The following is a 26,605-nucleotide window of genomic DNA, read 5'->3' as shown; positions in this document are numbered from 1 at the left end:
TGGAGCAGCCTCAGCCTGGCTCTCACAGTGCTGCAGCCCTCTCCTCCTGCAGATTCAGGGACAGGCTTTGAAAACAACATGACTAATTTTTCTCCTGAGGATGAGAACTGCACCACCAGCTTTACGATTTTAGCATGGCAAAAAAGCCGGGTGTATGTTCTCCATCGATTCCTATGGCCCGTCGTGTTTTCAGGACTCCATTAGTAAGAGAAGGAAGGAGGTCTCACACCCCTTATTTAGCTGCTTCGCTTTTTAACAGCAAATGAAGTGACCCACATAGAAGCTAAATGCAATTGAAAGTTGCAGCCATAGCAGCTGTTTCTATTTTCAAACCAATGCTTTACACCTTATAATGACACCAGACAAGCAGCGACTTCCAGCAACATCCTTTTCACCTCTCCTTTTGTTGAGCCTACCAAAGAGAGAAGCATGAAACGCACCTGATTAGGGCTGTTATTTCTGTATCTGAAGTGAGGAATTGGAGGCTCACCTGGAACCAGACCTCTGCAGCTTGGAGAGCAGCATCCATTCAGTCAGAGGGAGCTGCGCCATTAATCCAAAGTGGAAAGGGGAAAGTGCAATTGTAGCTCTGCTGATGAGTTTATCTGGGTTAGCTACTAAGCAGGGAAAGGCCGGCATGAAAGGCATGGCCCAGGGCCCAGCTTTATGAGACAACAATAATAGAAGCTGGAAAAATGAGAATGCCTGACAAAAAGCGGGGCCTCCAAATACACATTAGCTACTGAAAAGCAGAAGCTTTTCTCTCCTTGTCCTTTCCCTTGAGTTAGGTCTTCCACAAGGAAAATACAAGCAAGGAGGCATCTTTCCCCTAGCTTACTTCCACCTATAACAGCATGTTAGCAAGACTTACGAAACATTCATTTAAAAATAAGACACTGGCATACTGGGAGTCAATCATGATTGGCAGCAAAATGACTTGAAAACCAAAGAGCAGAAAACAAATACAGCAGATATGTTTGAAAAGTAACTGTCTGCTTTTCAAATGCTTGCTGGTGACTTCAGCCATAGCCAGCTGTACCAGCAGCACTTGGAGAACACGCAAATCACCTCATTGTTTCAAACAGAACATGCGCTGTTTCACGCGACAAGCTCCAAGTAGAAAATTAAAAAAATACATTTTTAAAATTCTGCAGTTATACAGCTAGTAGAACAGAATTTAACAGCAAAAGTGAATAAACAATCGGTTTTGAGGCTGGAGAAATTACCATCGCGGTGTTATCTAATCTCTCCCCAGAAGTCAAGAATTATGACTAAGCCCTTCCAACATAGATGCAGCCTGAAATTCTATGTCAGAAGTATGTCCAATTGCATTTGGCAACCCTTTGTCAAGAGAGAGGCTGAATATAATTGGATGAATATTTGAAGTGCTTCATTATTCATGTAGGAAGGCTAGGTAGAAAGTATTTTGTAGTCCCAAGACACTCGAGGGTGTGCGTTATTGGGTAATAACCAATTAGGAATGTTGACAGCACTCTGCCTTTAGGATCACCATGGCCAACAATGCACCTGGGTGGATGATGTTGTGCAAAGGCACACACCCACTGCTTACTGCCCAGTTTATTTAAGCAAACCTTTCTCTAAAGGAAATGGAGGACACCCCGAAGGACTTAAGCTTGACAAGTCAGTTGCATTCTGGAATACCGTCTTCGTTCTTCCCGTTGCAGCTGCCCTCCAAAAATACATTTTTTCAATAGTCCTCCTGGATTATTGATACTACTGATTATTGGAATTGATCCTCATTTATTCTCTTTTATTTCATATAATTTAACAAAGAGCAACGTGCTTATTATTTGCAGCAAGGAAACACTGACAGCAAAAAACCAGCTCCTAACCACACAATCTGGTAAAATAACACCAGCAAACACTGCAAACTCAGAACAGCTGAAACCAAGTATCTTCCTTTCATGCTCGTCTAAGTAAAACATACAAATCATTAATACAGGCATGCAAAAAATTTAAAAAACGTCAATGTTTAAAAACTAACAGTTGTGACACACTCAACTCACAAGAACTTGAAATTCAACACCAGTTTAGCTCATGACAGTGCAGTCTAACCCCTTGACAACCTGCCAAAACAAGGCTAGAATGCGCTGACAGCACACGACACTGATTTTTTTCTTTCCTCTTTTATTCTCTTTATCATCGTAAAGCAAAAAAAAATCTGAAAGAAAGTTTGTATTCTGATCTAAAGCAAAGCAATTATTGTAATAGATGCCCAACAGGGCTTTCCTACCAACACAAGAGGCACTCAAAACTTTTCCTGAACGACTTGCTTGTGTTTCAAACATGTAAAATATGAAATCAATTTGTTATAAAAAGGAACATATCAGTTTTGCTGCAGTTCTCATTTTCTGGCTTGTATCGTATTTAGCCTATCCTGTGGCACTGGGAGCACCGCAGAGTTTTCTCTGAATTCCCCAACCACCACCTCACCCTCTCCCCCCACGTATCACCGAGATGATGATGTTTTGATGAAGCACCACACGCAGGCCCTCAAGATAATGGATTCAACGGGATACACTCAAAAGATCATTTTTCTCTTTTGTATTGACTGCCTGCACTGCTCTAAGACAGGAAGGGTTTTCATTTTTTATGCACACTGCGAGCCCCCCAGGGCCCTCTGAACTGTTTAAGAGAAATCAATTCTCAGATGGGTGAAAGGGGCCTGGTGGAGCTCCTTGAATGGGGTGGCTGTTTTGGGAGGCTTTCCCCTTGGATCGCCGGCAAGTTTGGGCAGACCAGGAGCCATCTCCCAGCCCGGCTGCTCTCTGGCACGGCGGCGCTTCCCACCGTTTAAGCTCTGAGGTTAGTGCTCGCGCAGAACTGTAATTTATCATGTGCGTATGGGCAAGCAAATAAGAAGAAAAGTTCTACAGAAGCAAAATCATCACCACTGCTGATGGAGATAAACAGCAATATTGCTGCTAAGCAAAGCAGTCCTTGGCACTCGCATAGCGGCAGGAAACCATTGCCCCGTGACAAGGTTTTAATACCCTGACATTGTTGCAATTACATCCAGGCAACCTAACAAAACACATTCACTGTATGGCAGAAAATATTTCCAATTCAACGTTGCAACATTTATTTTTTAATTATAGCACAAAGAATGCTTTTGGGGTGTGGAAGGACGTAATCCATCATTTCCTCTGAAGTGACACACTTACGGGAAATGCCCCGTACTATAACTTTCTACGCCGCAAGAAGTAACTACAAGCAATGTCTTAGGCAAGGAATGCAAAGAGCCTGGGTGCGGTCCTGGGAGATGCTGCTTCTCCCTCCATCTCCCTCCCTGCCAGCGGGAGCCGAAGGCAAGCCACATTTTGCTGCTCTGGATTTCAATCGCTCCCATTTCACACGTGTGTGTGACACAGCTCAAGCCAGCTCCCTGCCTGCAACGCGCCTCGCATGGAAAGGGCTTCAGCAGTTCGGGTACGGACTACGCCGGAACATAAATACAACTTTTAATTAAAAGGAATGGTATTTTAATAGGTCACTTAAAGAACAATTATGCCTACCATTTGACTGACAGACGAGTCACATTTTAACATGAAAACCCCACTGGGGTCTAGGAAGTAGAATTAATCTTTGTCTTTATAAATTGATGAGCTACTGAAGTATACTGCCATTTTACTTAATATTGCTATGCTCTGCCATTTAATCTTATGAGGAAAATCTGTACCTTTCTATCACTCTCCCCTTTCACCTCTTTCACTCCTTCACAAACAAAGTTGATTTACAGAAACTGAGTTGCCAGCATTGCTTTCCTTCAACCGAGTGCCTGTGCTGCAAAATGCAGTGGTGCATAAAAATATAAAGTATTGGTGTTCAGTAATTAGCTTGGGTACCAGAGGCAGCAGAGCTGAGTTAGCTGGAAGCAGGATAAACGAGTCCAGGTGGAGCGTTGTACTATATTGCTCTGAGCATCAGAGCTAACCCAAGTGTCTACACAGACTGAGCTATGCAGTGGAAGGACTGGGTGGAAAGGTGACCGTCAGACCACTGCTCTCCTAAAGGCATGCTCCTGCAAAGCAGGCCGTGAGAATTAGCTACAAGCTCAACTCAAAACACTTTCCAGCTGTTACAGGAGACCCTTGATTCTCTGAGGCAGGCAGAGTGCCTCAAAAGCGTCTAGAAGATCGTCCAAATGAGGTGCAGGGACAACTGTGCTGGATCTAAGCTAACATACACACCACAGTTAGTAATACTTTACTTAGATCACCGATTCAAAGATTCAGTGGAAGAGATTGGTATCAATGAGTCTCAGAGCATCCTTTCAGCTGATGTCACTATGAGTGAAAGCATCATATGAGATATCCAAAAAAATAGGCTGGCTGATTAACTACACCAAGGAAACTCACCAGTAACAGGAGTCAGAAACCCAATGGTGCGTGGGGAAAGAGGGACAAGAAGCAAGCAATGTGCCTTGATCCGGTCAGGTAAGGATCACTTGTGATCTTTGTGAGCTCTGACTCCTGACAGAGACAGAAAAACGCAGGTGAAGAAAAAATGAAGACAAAACAACGAGGGAATTCAGATGGCAAAATTAAGCTTGATGCTCAGAGCTGAATGCGGACAGAAGAAAGATGCAGTCGAAGAGACAGCGACATCCCGAGAGCTGAAGATTATAGGGAAAGAGACTGAGAATGAATGACAAAGGAGAACTCAAGCCTGTCAGACGACAGTTGTCTGGTTATGACACAACTGCATTTGAATACACTGCAAACCAGTTAAGTTAGAGGATGTGTTCACATAACAGAAACTGGTGACAATCCCACAGTATTTATGCATTGTTTGTATTAGAAAGAGCACAGATAAACACTGGGTCCTAAGCAGTTTTTCCATATTCCTATGCAAACTTTGCAGATATATCCCCAAATGGCAAACATGCTTGTATGCCTGAAACCCAACAGGAAAACAGATCATTACCAAAAAGAAGACAAATCAGAATCTACGTCCTAAAGCTCCAAAAACACCCAATAGGTGGCCAGGTGTTGACGGCAAAACTGGAAGCCAAATGTTTACTTCTGCAATTGCGTACGTAGAAGATGCCAATTTCCTTAGCAACTGCATTGCAGTTCATGAAAGACCAGAGAAGAGCAAACAGCGCATGTGGCAGCAGAATCAGAACCTAGTGCTAACGTACAGAGGTCCCCGAGTGCAAGGACTGAGCACAGCGAAAGGCAAAACAAACCGGTGAACCTCAAGGCTATGATTCAAATCTGGACCCAATCAGAAATGACTGATAAGCCCAACACTTCAGTGCCAAGCAGGAAGCTGCCACCTCAGCTTCTCATGAGCTTGCCCTTATCAGAGCAGCACAACCCACAGGCTGAGCACTCCCTTTTCTCGGAGTGTTTTCTTGGTCAGTTAGAATGAGCAATACAGCTCGGGTGCCTTTATGCTGGCTTATGAGCCACGCTACTGGGCTACAAGTCTGAATGCTACAACAACTGCTCCTCGCTAACAGATTTCCACTCACGGAGCTGAAATCAAGCAGCATGTGCAATGAGAAGATTTCTTGGAGCACCGACCCTTCACAAGCAGTAATTAATATCCCCTCCTCTTGCTGACTGACAGCTTGAACCAAACCATACCACCTCACACGGGTACTTACATGGCCTACTGGTACATGGACCTGTGAGCCATGCTGACAATACGGATACAGATTTTCTTATTTTTCCTCTAGAAAAGTATTTGCTACCTCAGAAGACTACTAGCCTCAGAAATAAGGAGATGAAGCCTTTCACTTTGTAACACTAATGAATGTAGAAATTTCTTCTGAATATGTCTATCCACACCATCATACTCATGCAGCCATGGCTAAGCATGGCATGAACCCATGACAGAAAGTCCCTGGGTCTGAGTACGTGTGAGGAGTACTCTAACAATCCACCATCTTGATTTCACTATTATTTTACACATTAGACTGCAAAAGTCTACAGCAAGTAGAAAACTATTTTTTTAATCCTACAAATAACTCGTACACAAAAAACAATTTTACTGACACTTAAAACAGGAAGACATCACCTTGATGGCCCCTTTCAGTGATGACTCACTACCAGTTACTGACCACATGATGTGAAAACCTACTAATCTGACCATACTATTTCTTTCACCCAGTCACTAGCCACAAGCAACAGCGATGGCTTGCTGACCTTGCTAGGTAAACATAGCACAGGACTAAGATTCAGAAAATATTCACTTCTACCAAGGAGACAGTGATGGCTGACCTGTGGTGATCATTTGTTGAGGCAAAGTGAGGTCAATATATACCTTGAGTTCAATATACATACCTAGAGATACAATTAATCTCGGTTCAGCCATGACTAGAAAATACCCCTCTGAGCAATTTATTGACAGATGTGTGTTACAAAAGATGTCTCTTTACAAAATCAGTTGTGTAAATTCTCTAAATTTCTTGAAACAGGAATGAAGTATACTATCATTTACTGTTCTATTTTCCCCCCAGATCTGTATACGTGGTCACAGCGACCAAGACAAAATAAAGAACAGCAGCCCAGGAGTAAGAAACACCAGTTGACAATGCAGAAGTTTTAAACTTTGTAGAACTAACTGTATTGTGCATGGTCTGAATCAGCATTTCATTTTTCACTGATACATGCTTCTGATGATAATAATGTCATCAACTGTTTCTATCACAGTCACTGGCATCTATAAATATTTATGCTTAGAGACAGCAATCTTTTAAACTTTCAATTCTCATCACAAAGAATTTTACAAATTGCTTTTTTGTCAACCTTGGTAGGAAGCAACCAAAGCTCAAAATCAAATCGGTTATCTTGGGTCACAGAACACACCAGTAGTAGAGTGTTGTCCTATTCCAAACCTTTTTTCTCACCACAAGACCATGCAGCAATCAAATGATGAAATATAAAAAGTGAATAATTGGATGAGCAAGCCAGGGTAGGTAACAAAGATTAAACCAAGACTTTGCCAACCTCTTCTGTCTATTCCCCCTTGCCAGGAAAATAAAAAATAAAAAATACAAAATATAAAATAAAAAATACAAAACATTAAAAAATTGCCACCTGGACCACTCATACTGAGGCAGCTGCCGGAGCACAACAACATTGAAAACTCTCAAGGGAGCTTGCTCTTTACAATTTACAGAAGAAAAAGTTGTATAAGAAATTTAGCACAGTGATTTAAGTAATAATACTTCAGCCAGCTTTGATGTTGCTACTCTAGAAAGATCACCAAATAGTTCTGCTGATACAGTTGTGCCTTCCAGGAAAACGAATTCAAATAAGGAGACTAGAAGTAAAGATGTAATAACACGCATTCTATTAGCATTTTCATAAAAACAGCAACAAAAAAAAAATCAAACAAAGCTCATTAATTAGAAAACTTAGCTTTTTTTTTTTTTTTTTGAATGACTAGCCTCATATGACAATAGTTTGAGAGGTACCATCCAACATGAGTCAGAAACAAGTAAGAGGACTGCTCTCACGGAGGTGTTGCACCGGGACTCCTGTCCACGGTGTAGAACAGCCCCACCACAACAGGCCTCCTACTTAACAAGAAGCCTCCAGCATGGACTTGCAACCTGCAGAAGCATGAAACAAGGGACATGTCTTCTTCTGGAACTGTGGACAGTCTTCAGACTGCAGAAACTGCCAACGCTCTGGAACAGGTAAACAGCAGTATCCTGCCTAAGGTACAGGATGTCCTTAGGGGTTCACATATGTAACCTATGAAGGGTAAGGCCTGCTCCCAAACCGTCAGTAAGGGCCACGGGCTGTCTGGGCATTTTGCTAAGTGATTTTATGCTATTGATGCAAAAGAAACCCTTGTCAACCAAAAAAGCCAGTGTCCTAACTAGATCTAAGTGTGTGAAATTTAATTTCCCTGAGGGCTGAGAGTGAAGATTGGGTAAGAAAACTGGGACATGAATGGATTGGTTCATATGAAAACCTGAAACAGCCCTGGGCAGAAATTTGGAAGTATTGTGAAATACTATACAAGAAGAACCCATCTTTGTATGCAGGGAGTAACTCAAGATGGGAGATGTAGCAACGCAATCAAATACCCCAAAAGGTTTTAGAAGGAAAAATATCTAAGGTTTTTAAGAAATCTTCTGATTCTACAGTAGGAATACAGGATGTGCCGATTTGATGCCACAGAATTATGCAAAGGTTTGCACTGTGCGACTCGGACAGAACTAATTAAAAGTCCAGATGCTTTGAACCTGTGACAGACCACACTGCTGATATTGCTGATAACAGAGATATCAGAGAGCTGATGCTCATATGGATCAAAGTCAAACAACTCATTTAGCTACGATAGTCATTTGAGGTTGTCTTAGCCTGGTGCACAACACCTTTTGGTAGATACCATACAGACAGCATTAAGGCTGAGAAATGTATGATTGCCATCTCCAAGCAAAGGGTTTGATCTTATGCAAGATGATAATACATAGAGAAGGTGAGTAGGCTGCTCAGGTCCAAACGAGAACTAACAGACCTGTACTTCCTCTACTCATAATCATAAACTCTACAAACTCAAGCCACTTTCCTCAGACTCTTTGGTGACCGTAAGGAACAATGGGAGAACTTGCATGTGCCTCAGCTCTCAAGTGAGAAAGGCACTTCTAAGAGATCCTCATCTTGTATCCATCTTCCCATTAAAAAATGTGAGGCTTATTCTGGGTTGTAGAAAGCAGGCTCATTTCTGAAAATCTTCATTTGCAAAAAAAAGTAATAAGATAAAAAAACAAAAGTCAGTGCATCCAAATCTTTAACGGATAACTGCATTGCCAAATATTATCCTGCATAATCTAGTTCAAAACAACAAATTCTAAAACCTCGAGACTTCTCACAGAGTAGAAACAACCACATTTGCTCCATTCGCATGGACATATGCATCACCATTGGTCAACAACTGAAAAACAGGAGGAACAATCCACACATGAGTAAATGCAGCAAAGTTTACAGTATTGTAGGGACAAGGTGCACAAAAGGACACTTGGCCCTGCTCAGGTATTTAAAGAAAACTAGCTTTTTTTTTTCCCCCCAGCCTTATATTAGGTCTTCTTCGTTCTACTGATTCAATTTGCCTTTTCATGAGCCTAACTCTGGCAAATTTTATTATTCAGCTGCATGAGATCATGTCTGAGGCATGGTTTCACCGATGGCTTGGGAGAACCTGAAGTCTGTTGATGAGATAAAACAATCATATGAGATCTTCCTTGTGAAAACAGCAAGTTCTCCCTGGTCTGAAATATAAACTGGGCTCTCCTGCATTCTGTACTGCTGATTCGTTATGAATTGTATTTTTTTAAGCATTATTTCAGCTTCAGAATTTTACATTCCAAGATTACTTAATTCAAAGATAAGCTGCTTGTCTGCTGGATTTCTTCACTGCAATCAGCCTTTGGCCAGAATACAGTTAGGTCCTGATTCCTTGGTTTCTTCGTAAGAGTATCTGAGAGAAGCCCTTGATCGTCTTTCCATAGCAAAGGGCAAGGACCCAGCATCAGCAGCAAGATGTTTTTATACTCTCACCTAGGTTTTCTCTGGAGGAATGGATGGATACTTGTCAGTAGGCATTTTACATATCAAGTCACAAACTGGTTCTGGGGATCTAACAAAAGAATTACAGAAAACGTGCCCTGCAAACTGGAAGTCTTTACCTGGTACCATTTACGGAACCCTTTTTAAAGCACTCTTTCCAATTCCTACTATACTGTCCAAGAAGGGGAGAATGGAGAGGCACAAGAAGAGATGTTACTGAACCCAAAAGGGGAAGGAAGAGCACACTTGCTCCAAAGCAGACTGCTCTATCAGGATAGGTCTCCTCCATACCGGCAAGTCACAGTGACTCCAAAGCTGCTGCTTTGGATATCACCCTTTCAATCTCGCAAAGAAAGATGACTCTGGTACCTGGCCCACAGATGAAAGGTTCATTTTAGGCTTCTGGCCCTTAGACTGCATGTAATACGAGTCAGGAGCCTAATGACTTTCATGTCTCAACCTGTTAGATGCTGGAGCCTGCAACCTATGCCTTGACTCATCCCTGAAGCAGTGCTCTTTCAGGCAAGATAGTCAAGACCTTATTTTTCAAAGACAATACTTCATGTGACAGTCAGCCTCAGGAGGCTTCAACTCACCCAAAGAGATTGGTGAGACCCTGCCTTAGTTTTGATTTCATTCACACACACGATATTGGTAGAAAAAATAAAAAATAAAGCAATGTTGACCAAAACCTTGGACTAGAGTAAAACAGCATTAAAAAAGTTAGTCTGTGGATACAGACTGATCAGGTCAGGCTACAAGGAACAATTTCTACTAAGGCCCAAATATTACTGGATAATGTGTACCCAGTGCTCACCATAGTTATACACACACAGCATTGGAAATAAACGTTAAGGTAAGAACTCACAGACAAAAAACAAACTACAGTATCATGATTGCCAGCTTATTGCTTCACGCCACAGTCTTGACATCCAAACGAGTTTAGTAATTGCTCTTTTGAAGCTGCTAATGTTAAAAAAAAAAATCTCAAGTTCTGGAAGTGTCTGGGAATTCCAGATCCTAATAGCTGTGCTGGAATTATTCACTCATCAAGGGGTTCAAAAGACACTTACTGTCAGAACTGAAACACAAACGCATGTCAGAACGACTTGAAACAGAATGACTATAACTTAAGAGTTTGGGTTTTCTTTAAATTATGTTTGAAGAGCTTTAAAATGTTTAATTTATTAAACCAGCTTTGATACTAGAGGCATAGCTTCCACTTTAAAGTGTTACAATAGCTCAATCGAATGCAGAATGCATTAAGCTTAAATTCCACTGCCACCAAACACACTTATGAAAGACATTTCAGTGTTTCTTCACTTAAAAAGGAATATGCTGTCCCGGTGAATTTGACATGGAAACAGAAGCTGCATGCATTATTAATAGAAACAGCCTCTTCTACTGCACTGAAAGAAGGAATACACAACAGGAAGGCATTTCCCTACAGTTTCAGACACCATCACTACTACAACTACTGAGAAAATGCTAAGTAATCACCACTTCTAGTAGCTGAACACAATCAGGTCCTAAGAAAAGTTTCTGAAAAGGGTAGATTCCATTTTTGAAGAACAGTTCAAGTTTTTCCAGACGTTGCTTCAATCTCTCCTGGCGGGCCCTTGCTTTGGCAATGCTTCTATTACTTTGCTCTGCCTGGCCTTCCTTGAGGAGGTTGTCAGAAGAAAGGCCATGTGTTCAGCTGTTTCTCTTTCATATGCCTTTATTTACCATTCTCTTCCCATAGCATTGTCAGCTCTAACTGTTAGAAGCACTGTCCCAGTCCTACCACCTAAAACTATTTAGACAATGCTGCAGAGGCAGTAGTACCAGCGAAACCTATGCTCAGAACAAAATCATATCCCATGAAATGTATCTTGTACCCTCCGGAAAGGCAAGTTAGAGTCGTGGGATCAAGAAACTCACAAACTCGCCTCTGGTCTTCACCCTCTACAACCCAGTAGCTAAGGGCTGATGGAAACAAAATCTGAGCAGACAAAAGAAGTTCTCTGAATAAACGCTTCAGTTGTGAAATGCCGTTATTAAAATAGCTGAAAATAATAGGCAAAAGCGACACTGGAGACCTGTCACGTGATAGGACAATAATTAATAGAGGGAATTGCTCTTGAAGCAGAAACAGAGAATTGGCTGCTTGAATTGCAATAAGGATCTTTCTGGGTAATTGTTAAATGAACCACTTAACTGAGATTCAACTAGAGCAATAGGATTCCACCAAGACATGGACTAACCTGAATACTTCTATTCTAAGTTTCTCTTAAAGCCTTAGTCAGGACTGATTTAATTTCTTTATGTCCCAGTACTAGAATTACAAGTCTCATCATGGTGGACAATATCACTCAAACCATTCACAAAATCAACAAAAAATGGGATCTCAATGCTATCAAGAATGACAATGGTGCCAAGTGCGTCTGGACAAGGATCTGACAGACTGCACCTTCCTTCTTCCACTAAGCCCCCATGCACCAACCCATCTTTCCTGTTAGAGGTAATGAGACCTGGCCTCACCTTTCTGCAGAAGGACACGTGTTAAGGTAGCAATGGGGCCCCTCTGGGTCTTCCACTCCAATGAACCCATAGACTTATGTCGATGATGCTACACAGAGTTTCTTTTCTGCCCTAGCAGTGCAAAGCTGAGAGAGAGAGGCGTGCAAATGGCTGGGGGGAATGGGAGCTGCACCTTAATTTCTTCCCTGCTCCCCGCTCAAATGCTGGCGTGGAAAGACCATGAAGGTAACACTGTCTTCCCACAGGATCAGGCAGTGATCCTGGCAGTGAAGGGCAAGGTGTAGGCTAATACTGTAGACACGATCAACCTCTGATAACTGATAACCACTCTTAGAATTATAATATCACTACAATGTTTATCCGCCACCACCACCACGAAACATCAACATAACATATGTTCAATGAACTCTTGTTCTCTTAAATCTGTGCTTTTATTACATCTACTCTAGATACACTCTTTGCTCATGCACCCCAAATTTTTCTAACCGCTTAATGCTAGTGAGATACCAAAGCCACTAAATTCTCATTTAGAAGATATATAAAGTGAGAGTTAAGAGTCTAATTATGTAAAAGATCCTAAGATTCTATAAAAAGTATGAAGTTAATGCTGTCCTATATTCTGTTACATACAACCTTGCCTTTACCTCAAGTGACACATCTGCAAATATACTCTGACAGTACAGGAAAGTAGACCCAAAAGAAAAAAATCCCAGCACTCCCACATTGGACTTAAATTCAGTACCTATACAGTTTTTGATTGTAATAAACCACAGAAAAGGTCCCAGGCATCAAAGCAGAATCCTATGTGGTAGAAAGTCAGCCTACTTTACCATCAACTTTGTTTTAGTACATACACATATGGATCTGTAGAGATGCCATTTGTCTGGAACACAGTGGAGCAGGGAAAGAAAAGCCAGTCTCTAACCTCCTACGAACAAAGAAACCTAATTTAATTTTGAAACAAAAGGAACTAAATTTATCACTCTAAGACAGCCCAGGGATGTCCAAGCATGAAATTGAAGAAAAAGAGTTGCCACAGACATGCAGAACAATCTTTTTAAAGTTACCTGGAATCGGGATATTTTGTAAGCGTGGCCAAGCTGCTGGTATACATGTGCCCACCCACATCAATGTGAACTGGTGCGTTGGATTTTGTGAGTTGTGCTGGAGTGGGGATGCCTTGATTGTTCAATGGAGATGCAGGGGATCTAGTGATCAGAGGTCTTGACATATTGGGCCGACTGTCCTGTGAAGAGATAGATGTGGGTTAATGATCTCCTTGAAAACCTCGCAGAAACCCACAGTCTCGAGTCAACAGCACTGTCTCTCATAGTCTCAGCTTATGATTCTAATCTCATTAAAGCACAGACAAATATTTGGCAATTTTTAAAATCAAACCAGAAGTCTTAACTGGCTACGTTTTAAGTACGTAAAGTGTGGCAAAATACAACGACCAAACCCAGAAAGTAGAAACCACGTTCAACACAACAAGTTCTTCCTGAACACTGCTCATGACAGAGAGAAAAAAATCTCATTCTCGCATTTCGGAGCTGATAAAGGCTCTGACAAAAACACCACGAGAGAAAGACTAAGAACAATTACTGTTTTAATTAAAACCCACAGGTAGAATCTGCGCTCCGTCCCAAGCCCTCCACAGTCATTGCGAGGCAGCCAGAAGAGAAATACAAACCCTCAACTCCTCCATTCTGCACACTCTTCTCTCGAATTTCCAACTCACATATCACGGAAACCGAAGCAGAAACACCTGGACTAGTCAACTGTTCATGCACTGCAGACCACTGGACATCGACAGCCTTTGAGAAAGACATTTTCCATTTAAAAGTTATACGTATAGCGACAGATGCCCCGGCGTGCCCCACATAGGCGGCGGGTCTGAGCGGCTTCCCCGGGCAAGCGAGCTCGGAAAGTGGAGCAGGAGCAGATGCTTGCTGATGAAACCAACTTTTAGTCACAAAGGCAGAGATGTAACGCCGGTAAACAGCGCGCTGGTAGTCTGTGCGCCCAGCGGGGTGGGGCAGGGCAGAGCGATTTGCTGGAGCCAGTAAGGCAGGCTGCATTCAAAGTTGGGGATTAAAATAGAAATGCATTCGAGAGCGGTTTTGAGACAAGCGAGCTTTCTGCTGAAGGAAAGCTCCACGCACCTTGGAACCTTGCAGAGATGCCCTGAGAACTAAAAGCCCTTGCAAATTACCAGGTTTTACATTTAAAAGGTAAGCAAAGCAGCGAGAAGTCAGATACACTTCATCACAAATCTCTCTTTGTTCTTTCGACACATCTTTTAGCTGCACAAGGTAATGGCTTCTTTGTAAACATCTCCGCAGAGCCGGGTACTAAAACCTCGCAGAAGCAGAGGATTGCGGGGAATTTGGGCCGGCGAAGCCCTCCGCTGCCGAAAACATTTATACATTTTTCACGGCTGTTAAAGATTCAAAGCATAAAGGCAGCGTGAGCCAGGTAAATGTCTAACTGAAATGATTTACAGGCCAGCATTGCACAATAAATCCAAGTAATATGTAACAAAAGGCATCTATAAACCACAAGGTACTTAACTAATTTTCTTTCATACGCAAAAGCAAGCTTAGGTCAAATACCGATAAAAACGAAGGGGATGAAGAAAAATGCCTACTTTAGATGTTGAGGGGGGAGGGTTGGGTTTTGTTTTTTTTCCCCTGCTTCTGTATAAGCAGAAGTTAATATAGTATTTGCAGAAATACCACTCTTAATCACTACAATTGCTCGAGGAGGTGCCTGCAGCGCAATGAAGACAAGTCCAGACAAAATAAGGTACACACGCTATGCAAAACTAATGTCTGCTATAAATGCTATGTGGTACAACCACCACCCAAGATGCTACTGATCTGCAGCATGATATTTAGTAAAATAATGAAGAAAAAATGAAAAACAACAACTGGAAAGGCGAAAGTAGGAAGGCAAGAAACTACAAAATGGGGAAAAAGCACACATTGTGGGGAAGGGAACACTTTTCAGTGCTCAAAAGCTGGCAAACAATTTGAAAAATCAACAAAGAAGGCTGAAACTAAAATGAAAAATAAATTCTGTAACTTGTATGAAATAGATAACATCACTCCCCTCACCAGGATCCTCTCTGTCAGAAAAACACAGCCCTGTTACAATTTAGCAGACTGCAGCACCACGGAGCCTGTAATAGTTTTTCAATTGGACACATTCTCCTGTATATCCTGCCTGGGGCTGCTCAGGAGAAAATGAACAGATTTGCAGGGTTAATATTGTAGTTAGGCTGGGACCTCGTTCAGCATAGCTGTGATAGCACTGGGTGTATGAAATGGGAGAAGGCGGCGTAGGATAAACGTCATCGCGAGGACGGGATATTGGTCAAAGGACCACGGGCCTTTCACAAGGCAGAAAGAGGTACGAAAAAAGAACTGGTTTCAAAAAGTGAGACATAACCAAGCAGCCCTTTACAAAGTTTACTTACTAAAACTCCCAAGAAACATATAATAAAAGTACATATAATTTTACATTAAAACCTTTGTCATTTTATTTCACCCTCCTCCTTTTTCAACATTCCCCTTTCAAGTTACCTGCAGTCGTCGTGCCTCAAAAAACAATGCGCCATATACTCGATATTTAGATACTAAAAACTCTAATGCTAATATTTCTCCAGCCTTAGCTCACAAAGAGCATTTCCCTGGATGAAACCTATTCACTGCTGTTTTGGCGGCTACTTTGAAATGAAGCAATAGTATTACTATTATTTCTACCATTTCTATCCAGTTGCCCTGGAGAAATTAATGCAGAAAGAAGCAGGATTCAAAGAACCAGGCGATTGAAAAGCAGCTTCTTTTATGTGGCGCAATCCACCAGCGCAGCAGAGAAGATCACCGCTCTGACATTTGCTTAACAGATTGGAGTTAAACTGTTGTTTTAGTTCAGCTATGAAAAAGATGATAGGGACAGATAGTCTCTCTGAAAAAATATACTGCTTTTGCTGGATTACTGCAAATATGAGGTGAACAAGCTTAGATAAAAATAAGCAGTTAGGATAAGACACGACTGGTAAATTAAGCATCCACTAACATGAAGTGTTTACAAACACAATTCCTTAGAAACAATTAGAGGAGGAGAGAAAGCAGTCATGGAAATCAAACTCAGTGGGACCCAGCTGATTTCAAGCTATTTAAAACAGCTGATGATAAAGAGGGCTGAAGGGCTCTTCAGCAGCCTTCCTTGGGGTGTTCGGTCTCACATCGGTCCCTCCATGACCCAAGAAGGGTTTGTAGCTCAGCCATTGCTGCTGCTCCCAGCCGGCAGGGAGATCAGAGAGGTTGTTTTGCGCCTCAGGAACTGCACCGACTTTGTTCACGAGCAGGACACAAAGCAGAGCCAGAGCCCACGCAGGCTATAGGGGCAGCAACCTTCCCGATCTGCTATCAGTTCATTTTTCACTTGGTATCTTTCCTTTTCAAATATTTCAATATTTACCCCACGGAAAATTTAAAAAAAAAAAAAAAGAACAGGAAATCTCACATTTTACACCACTTCCTGTGGACCAAAATGCTTGAAATACCTTTTAAACATTTATCATTCCTAGTACTCTTTTTTTTCCCCAACAACTTTTCAAACTAATGAGTTCAGATTTTAAACAGAGAATCAATTCATTACTGAAACTACAAACTCAGAAGGGCTACTAAAAATCTATGCACTGGGCAGTTTAAAGATATTTAGCTTTCAACAGCAAGCAGTTAGTTGGCCCAGGATGTCAGAGTATATTTGAACCTGCTTCTCACTTTCTGCCCTAGGCAAGCCTTCCTGTAGGCTCAACAGAAAAGCAACCTTGCCTCAACTCCTCCTCCCTGGATGTAGAAAAATCCTTAGGACTGAGAAGCCTTTCTACCAAAGGGGACCAAGGGTCGTGGAGGAGAGCTTTCAGATCTCTTCTCCTCCCTGTCTTCTTCTCACCAACTCCATTGAAGAGCGTTGGTAAAGAATGAGCCTTTACATACAGGCTGACAAAAACACAGGAGCTGTAGGGCTGAGATGTGCACCAATGCCATCGGCTTACCAAAGAACAACACAGAAGCCATGTCAATCTTCTGGTAGCAAGTGGAAGAAATAAGAGATATCTGGAGAACATGAGCTATTAAAATGTGCTGCTAAGTGTACAAAATCAAAGAGACAGGAGGCTTCCTCCTCCCCTGAAAATATGTGCTCATGTTAGGTTTCTATGATTAGAAGCATTTCAGAAGTGTTATTTACACTCTGCGGTCTTGAGCAAAGTCATTTCAGTTCCCTTCTTAAGCCGGGAACCCTGACAAAAACCACAGCACTACAAGACAACCCATGCTCACTCACTGGAGGACCCATGCTCAAGTACAAAGAACCTACCTGACCCACAAGACTGGGGGGATCATTTTTGGTCGTGGGCCAAGACATATCTGGCCAGGGTTAATATAGCCCAGGAGCCAGCCCAGCTCAAGCAGGAGCATAAAAATGCTACTCAATATACTGCAGGTCTAGGCTTTGTATGAAATTGCAAAATTATCAGATCCTCTCTGTCACAATTCAAACAATTATCACTGCTGAGAAACTCAAAATTACATATTTCAAAGTTTCTTGGATTTTGGGGGGAAGGTGGGACAAGCTTGTCTCATCTAGACCAGGCAGCAGAAAAGACAATCATGCAACAGCTTATTGTATTGCATCAAATCCGTCTGTATCCATTACCTTTTCTTACAATAGAAAGTCACAAGAGAGGTTTCTCTTCACAGCAGCTCCGTGCTTAGGAACCACCTCAAGTAGCAAAAGCAGCCAGCATAGTCACACCAGCAATCTCTGGCAGAAACATCTCCTCCAAAGATATGCACTCCACTGTGTGGAAAATGAATCCAAATGGTGAAAAAAACTTCAGAAGACAGAGGCACAAATGCCCATTCCTTCAGTACAAAGTAGGAACCACTCAAATCTCATGGACAGCTGTGTGCCCCAACACTGAAATAAACAGTGGGCTGATGCTTAGGGGTGTCTGAGGGGACGCACGATACCCTGGTTCAGGTCCCTCATCCAAACCAGGAACATTAGGATGACTCTCTCAGATTTGGCTCCTGCAGAAGTGTCCTCGTTTTGAGGCCACACTTTTTCAAAATAAACATTTCATTAAAGATTTAAAAAAAATCATGATCATGTCTCACCACAGTGCTTAAGCAAGTACCCCCCACTTTTTTTCAATTCAGCAAAAACAGTCACCACAACAAAGAAGCTGGAGAATATATTTATTCAATATAAACAATATCAGTAGAGTACAAACAGCTCTTCTGGAAGGTTTAACAAGCACACAGAGATATAGAGCTACATGTCCAGGAAGCCCAGACACTTTCTCTTGGAAGGGGAAAACCCAGCCCTGGGTTCCTCCATGGGCTGAACCCTCACACAGAATTCTCTGGCTACAGCCATGGTATGCCGCGTCCACAGATGACACCAGGTTGTGCTGGCCCCTCAGAAAGAGCCCACAAGGTGTTCAAAAGATGACTATGTGCACAGTATGGAGTGTGCCAGATGCTTTCCAGTCTCGTAAGTCATGTGTGCCATCCGCATGCTTCTCTTCACCTTCGTTCTGAATAACACAGGCACCAAGAAGTGGCCCAGGCCTTTGACAAAAGGTGTTTACACATGAGCATATCAATTCTCTTTCTTCTGCTTCTTCACCCTTACCCTGACAGGTGGTAGCTCTCTGAGGAGATGGTTGGGCTGTACTGGAGCCACTGGGTCTGCAAAACAAAGAAGTAACGCATCACTTTCCCCAGTGAAAATCTGCCGATTGTGCTGTAATGTTTTGCCTTTCATCAATATAATGAGTGTTCTCTCCCTTGCAGCTGCGAGCTTTAGGACTGCTGACTCTGAACATTAAGAATTACGTTTATAAAGCAAAACTCCAAAACAATTGTGTTTGAGTGCTGCATGAGAGACAGGCCCAAAACACTATCAGATGCAATTTAGTGCCACAGTAAGCTGAGATACTAGGTCCCCTGAGATGCAATGGTGGTAGCAGAAGAATTATTTTAGACCTCTGGAGGAAAAGCCTCATTTTACATCCTGAATGTCTGTCAACATGTGATGGAAGACCAAATTATCCTATACAAGAAAGCCAAGTACAACAGAGAGCTTGAGAAGTTAGGAGGGTTTTCTTGAAATGCTGAAGCACTTGAGTACAGCACAAGACCAACTACTACACCAAGCAGCTGCTCACTGCCCGCCACCAGTGCCATGTCTGCAGCAACCAGTACAATTTGCAGAAACACAGGCATCAATGCATTTTATAACAAGGTGGATGCCACATGGCTGCTTGAGAGAGAGGACACAGGTACCTGGAGTCCATCATAGCCAGGGGGTAAGGCACAGGCCATCAGAAGATAATGACATGGCTGAAACCATCTCCTAGAGGTAAGGTCTTTTGCATCATGCAATAGCCCAAATACTGACCAAATCTACAAAGGCAATGACAAACCTTTGTCACACCAGAGTGGCTACAGTGATGGTGAGTGGAGTGCTTACCTGACGGGCCAATTTTAATTGCTATGTCCTCCTTGTCCCAGAGGTGCTGTCCCCAGCAGTGGAGCGCCGATTCTGTCCCTTGAGACGGGGATCCCTTGCTTCATATCCTGCACACTGGCTGCTCACAGCCTCCTCAGGATCTGGGCACTGCCAAGCACACCTGCCCAGTCAGTGCTGCGAGCGCTGGAGAGAACGTGGTTGCATTTCCTCGGCATAACGAGCCTTGCTGGGATTTCACCGGAGCTGATCAGGACCTAGAATAAACGCCACAGGTGCAGAGAACCAAGTGCAAGGCAAGGGATCGAGGGAAGAGGGAGTGCTGCCTACCTGCAGACTCAGGACAGCTAAAAGTGCCCTTGGACAGGAGCCTGAAGATGCTTTGAAAACCCCAACACCCAGGTGGACAGTAGCCGAGCCTGTAGCTCACGACTAACTTCAGCAGAACAGCTCTAACCACAGCTTCATCAGAAACTGTCCGCTGAGAGCTTAAGAAAATCTCTAATTAACTTGAGAAGAAGGCTTTAGGGATAAGGGCAGGGGCTATGCTTATACCACTAGTGCAGCAAGTCCAAAATCTGGAAAAGGTCAAGTTTACAGAGACAGGATATATCTTTTCAAGTGCTTATAAACTTTTCTGAAGCTTCCCGTAGGCCTTGAAACTGCATACAAAAGTTTAATACCTCCCTCAAGTTATTCTGTAATTTGGTACTCTTTATGGGAACTCAGCCCCTTGCCTGTTTGGGTAGGCACTGCTGAGGCCAGCCCAAATGCTTTCTTTTATTACCTTCAGGCCCTGCAAGTAAAGCTCTATTCTTCTGCACCACCTACCCATTTCTTGCTGTGCACACCCTCTACACTTTGGTCAAGCCAGTGGTGAGTGTGGCTGCCACAGGACTTGACCTAAGCCCATACTGCAAGCAGGATCTTCTGCATACATGCAACCCACTGCACTATTAAAATAAAATCCCCGTGAAACTCAGGGGCCCAGCCCCGGCCCATCGCCCTCCCCCAGCACACATCCACTGGCCACTTTGCTTTTCTTAATGGAAGCAGACTTGTACGGTCTCCGGGCTTGCTGCTGATTGGATTCTCGCTCAGAAAAAGTGGCAATTTAATTTACAAGCAGAACCGGATTCGAAAGCTGCTCCCAATTACCGCGCAGCACACAATGCCCACCCGACACCGTATAATCACAGGGTGCGCACCCCAGCACGCAGCTGGCAAAAACATCCCGTAAGCACGCGGGAGGACGCAGGAGGACATCAGACCAAAGGTCAACAGACCTGCTGTGCCACTTCTCATGGCGTCCCAAGATAGGGATGGGCTAGATACCTGCAATTTCAGGCCGTTTGTTCCACGGGGAGCTTGTTTGTTCTGCACCGGCTTCTACTCAAACCGACAATAAAGTTGATTTAGGAGTGACCAAAAGGAAGTGCAAGGCCCCAGCCGGAGCCTTCCCAAAGTAACGTGCCCAGCCCCAAATACGTGAAGGTTTGCACAGCCGGGCACCTCAGCCGCCTCACTCAGCCGCCTGTGTTCTTGCAGACAAAAAGTGGATCCTGCCAGATCCTGCAGAAACTTTCACTAGCCACCGACTGCCAACAGATCCCTCAGTCTCGATGGAGGAAGGCCACAGTCATCTCAGACACCTTTATGCAGTTATTTTTATTTTTTAGAAGGAAACACTTACACAAAGATGAGCAGTCCCTGGGAAAGAGGCTTGCAGGCCTGAGAGCGTTTAGCAGCCTGGCAGCCCTGCCCACAACACTACAGCTGATACAAAAAAACCCTTAGCTTCTGCTGCCCCGAGGACAGTTTCATTCACTTCCCTTTAAACCTGGAAAATAGGTCACTTTTCTTCTCTTTCCCCTATCGAACCTCAGGTAGCAGAGAGGAGGTGAATTCTCTTGCCCTCCGTACCACAGCAGGCACACGAAGGGAGTTTCACCTTCTGGCAAAGGACAGAGGTGACAGACCCGTTCTCCCCTGCACAAGGCTTCAGTTGTTCCCGCAGCAGCACTGATCCACATACCTCAGACCACTTCATCCCTGCTGCAGGAGGTGTGGCCTGCCAGTGCCTTTGCAGATAAGATACCTACCTGCTCTGGGCCCTCGTCCAGGGCCTGTACCTCCTTCCTGGAGGAGGCAGGTGAGCAGCTCTCCCCGGCCCCTGGGAATAGCCAGCAGCTCCTGCTCTTGATGACGACCATGCAACAGCCACCTCAACCCCACGTGTGTACGTGGGGATCGGATCAGGAACAGATGTGGGAAGGGGCAGGGAAGCTCCGAACACTGGAAACCATCTTCTGCTCCTCCCAGGTGGACACCTCGCAGCTTTAGATGCTTATATTAATAGCCTAATTTTTGTCAGACTTCTCACTCGAGTGTTGCCTTTCATCCACTTCTAGTAGGCACTCCATGCATATTTTGTAAGAGTCTTTACATAATAAAAGCACAAGGAAAAAAAAAAAGGCAACAATAAAAAAATACAACACTCCCTCCTGGGTTTAAAAGAAAAGAACTTATGTTTGCCAGGACCATGTTGGTACATTTGAATGCAAAGTTAAACAACTCCTTAAAGATGCTGTCAAAATTTGAGCGGGGGGAAAAACAACACCAAACAACAACAACTGGTTACATTCTTCTTGTACTGAGTTTGCAATTTGTCCCATAATCTTCTGGTGAGAAGCAACACCAAAAAACAAGCATTGCTAAAATCTGTCTGTTTTGTTTGCGAGTTAAGATCCTATCAGCAGTACATGAATAAAGATTACCATCTTGAATTGCAGTCATATCTGAAGATTTTAAAGACTCATAAAAATGCAGACTTCAGTGGGATAACTGGAAGATTGTCATTAACTGTCAGAATTTGAGAAATGGGCCTTTTCTGAAAATTTGACTCACAACCCCAACAGAAATAAGCCCACACTACCTTATTTAAAGTTAATTTACACTACAGTTTGAATAGCACCTGCCCTTGGGCATGTTCCAGAAGAACGTCTACCTTTTCACAAAGCCAGGCTAACACCCATTGTAAAACTTCCAGAGGCACATTAGATGTCTATTCTCCCCCCAGCAATTTCACCCTTAGAAGTAGAAGGAACGCTGCCAGTTACAGCCTGTGCTGAGGAAACATGAGTTATAATTTTACCCTGGGAAAATTGCTGAACTGGGAGCTTCTGGTGTGGCATAGGTCTTGCCTTCGCAATCCAATGGTTCTTTTGATTCAGAGAGGCTTTGAAAGGGTGGTGATGAAAAACATAGCCTCTCCCTTTGAATCAGCCAGCCGCCTGCTTTCCTCTGCACTTTTTAAATTTGTTTTATTAATTTGCCTAGGAGCAGAAAGAGATAATACTGACCCATCTGGAGCACACGCGTTTTCGGACATATCAACAGAACATTATCTACTTCAGATTGAACAAGAAGCCAACAGAAAGAACCATCTCCAGACTAGCTGAAGAATTTTATATCTGGAATCACCTTAAAAAAAAACAACTAAAAAAAAAACCAAAAGCCTCTGTTAGCCCTTCCTGCCTTATGAAAAGGAAACAGACAAATTATAAGGATCCAATAAAACTGTATCTATGAAATGCGGTAGCGCACTCAAGCTCTAAGCACTCTCCAGATGTTTCTTGCAGCAACCAATAATAAAATATTCTCAGCCTGAATCGTAATTTTGAAGACACTGCGTCCACTTAGTAATTACGAGACTAGACAATACAACAGACAGATAGCTTCATCTATAACCTCACTGCAGAAAAGAGGCACAAAAGGGCTTTAAAACCATACCTTTGTAATTATCTAATTTACAGCGAAGATGTAAACAAAACTGTGTTTGACAGTTACAGTTCAAGCTGGTGCAGAATTAGAAATACAGTGGAAAATTGCTATCCTAAATTATACATCCCTCACTCCAGAATTGATGCAACGCAACACTATAGGCAAAAAGGACCGGCTTTCAGGAGCCCTCTGCTGTCACAGTGCTCTCCTCCTCCCTCCCGCCTACTTCCCCTCCCAACGCTATCAATGCAACGATGCCATCACTCAAAAACTACAATCTGCTGAAAACCTGCCAGATGGACAGAGACCACCGAGAAGACAGTGCAAGGAAATGGTAAAGACTGAACTTACTGAAGCAACAGGGTTTTTGGGAGTCTTGGTGAACGCAGACTGCAATAAGGAGAGCTTGCTCGGCTCTGAAATGATCCCGTGCATTTCCAGGGCTGGCTGGAAGATTCTCTCTCCTCTTGTAACTCTCATTGAAATTATCAGCCTACATATTTCATAACACGCAGGAGAATGAAAAAGTCCAAGCACTATCACGAGAGAAATCACATTATTTATCATTACACTATTTCAAAACACACGTAGGTTACTTAATACCTCGGGACAGGCGGCACAACAACAGGTGCTGGGAGAGGAAATAGGCTTTTGCTGAAGACACGCACACGAGGTGGCACAGGACAGTCGAGGGGTCCCAAGAGCTCTCCAAGTGTGCTGTTCACGTGCCATGCCACATACGGGAGCAGAGCTGAAAACCCTCAGCCACCCAGATACTTTCCTACCCCTGCCCCATACCAGAAACGTGATGCTCTTTGGATGTGGAAGCCTTCAGAGGAGTAGGTACGCAGCTGGTGGCAAGGGGCTGAAGTCTTGAATTAAATTCAAAAAGCTCCTTCATGCAGTAATCCATGAAGGTTTTGAGTTCTTTTTACCCCTTTCTCTTTTTCTGAGGTTTTCTTAAATGCTGGGAAAACACTTAAGGATGAAGGGAGAAAAGGAACTGTGCACACAACTATCAGGAACAAGCAGCGACTTTTTTGGGTAGCATGAAGGGCAGGATTTGAGGAGAGGAGAACGCAGGATCCTGCTTTGGAAGGCAAGAAGCATGCTTGGCAAGACAGCGACCGTATGGCATAGGAACAAAGCATACTTTAGATTTGGTTCATTTGATTCCATTATGTGTAAAAGATACTTTCGGCTCCAAAGCTAAGAAATACAGTTTTGACTATTATTGTTTTCAGACCTGTAGGGATTTCTCCAAGTAGTCATTGTAGCTCATATGATAAAAACATTCATTTGGCAGCTAATTTTAGCATTTTTTTTGCCCACGAGGGTAGATTAACCATGAATCTATATAACCATGTGCTATATGCTAACAGAAGCCATCATCACCACTGCCAACTTCATGAAGCAGCAACTGGCTAACTAGTTTTAGACAGCTGCTAACTAGTTCAGTAAATTCTTTATTTCATATTAAAAGGCTTTATCTTGATCCCTCGCCACAACAGATCACATACACATCCTCAGAATACCAGTCAAAATCTTGGTATCTTTAGCTACATTAGCTTGGATTGCATGTCCTGTTTCTGAGCCTGGTTTTGTGCTTCTCTGGTTATTACTAACACGTGAATTGCCAGTGCTTGAACCAAAGGAACTGAAAGTGTCTAAAGAAGCATAAAAGACAACATTGGTTAATCGACAAGAAATGCCTATCTTACTTTCTCTAGCTACTGGCTTTTATCACCTCCAACGTTCAGTGAATGTTCCAGTAAAATTGACAAGCAAGAAATAAAGACATGTTAACAAACTCATGCTAAAGATAGCTGCGCTATGGCAGAAGCCAACAACACAGAAGAACGACCTAACAAGATGATTCTGGGACAGCTCGAAAGAAAAAGGGCAACGGGCAGCTTCACCAGGAAAATTAAAGCCAAACTTATAGCACACACAGTTACTTCATCTTTAAAACATGCAGAAGCTACATTAGACAACCTAAGGACATTCACTGCCACTTGCCAGAGCTGGTTCAACCACCGTGTGGTAACCACTCAGGTATGAAATTTCTCTTTGGTAGGCTGTTCTGCAACTGGGTTCTCGGAGAAGTTGGGCATTGCCAAGAGGTTAGGCTAATTTAACCACTGATGAGGCAGTAGGCTTGATGTGAAATTATTCTCCTTCAAAACAATACTTGAAGAAATCTTGCATTGGTCTTGGGGGAAGACTTCACTTAACTAAAGCTGCAGAAAACAAATCCACTACCTTGAGTGGTAGCAACCGCTGGCAGTAGCCAGTAAGAGCATGCCAACAAGGGGACGCATCCTCTATAAACAGCTCAGGTCCAAAACTGACACCTTCAAACTACACCTGCCTTCTGCAATGGAAAAGAAACAATTTTAGGGAAGGATCGAGACCACAAGATCTGAGAGTACCTAAAAATGTCTAAGACAGCAGTTTGAGTATATGATAGAAGATCTCTAGAAGATCTTAGAAGACATAGTAATTTGGGATGTGTTACTAAAATGTAATCACTTACTAGAGCAAAATCAGTTTGATTTCCAAGGAAAAAAAATAGGTTAAGGAACTGTTTTCTACACAAAGTGAAAGAACAAAATCTTACCTCTACCCAAAACAAACAAAAAAAAACAAGAAACACAACACACAAAACCACACACACACAAAAAGAAGAAATGAACCACACACCAAAACAAACAAAAGCAAGCAACGATTGTAAGACCCTGTCCGTTCTTTACAGAGGACAGACCACAAGGGGCTTTCTCCCTAGGCACACACAGGAACACAGCTCTGGACCCCGGCAGCGGTGCCCACCCAATGCAGCACGTGGCAGGCTGCCGACGCTCAGTGGCCAGGACAGCAGGACGGAGGACACACTTCCTCACCCCTGCAGGAGTCAGAGGGAAAAAAATAACTCTTCTTCACAAAAGTACCGCTTTTATGTGAAAAACTAAACCAAAGCACTGCATTCCAGACACCTGAAAAGCGGGAGAAACCACCACAAGAGAAAGGCTTGGCAGCTAAAGGGGCTGAAGAGGGGATGGTTGCCCACAGTGACACATCTCAAGGCTTTAAAGAGCAGTTCCAGACAAGGCCTGGGAGATAGCACTTGCAGAGGACTTTCTCTGAAAGCAGGCAAATCTGGGGGAAAAGGCCAGGGAAGCGGTGCAGGACACCAGCAG

General features: G+C 43.1%; 1 protein-coding gene across 7 annotated transcripts in view; it reads right to left on the bottom strand.

The window, feature by feature from the left end:
- KCTD1 (potassium channel tetramerization domain containing 1) overlaps window positions 1-26,605 on the bottom strand; it is a 101,078-nt gene that overhangs the window by 20,131 nt on the left and 54,342 nt on the right. For 6 of the 7 annotated variants that reach the window (XM_083827479.1, XM_083827478.1, XM_083827481.1 and 3 more), the window contains exon 2: window positions 13,145-13,323. In XM_083827479.1, the coding sequence (XP_083683605.1) occupies window positions 13,145-13,308 (164 nt within the window). In that variant the 5' untranslated portion in view covers window positions 13,309-13,323. Of the gene's footprint in view, window positions 1-13,144; window positions 13,324-13,767; window positions 14,037-26,605 lie in introns of those variants that run through there. The other variant, XM_083827477.1, reaches the window with a different exon arrangement.

The sequence above is a fragment of the Anser anser genome (assembly GCF_964211835.1).
Source record: "Anser anser genome assembly, chromosome: 2".
Taxonomy (NCBI): Eukaryota; Metazoa; Chordata; class Aves; order Anseriformes; family Anatidae; genus Anser; species Anser anser.
The sequence above is the reverse complement of the archived record's forward strand: the minus strand, read 5'-3'. Positions and strand labels throughout refer to the sequence as shown.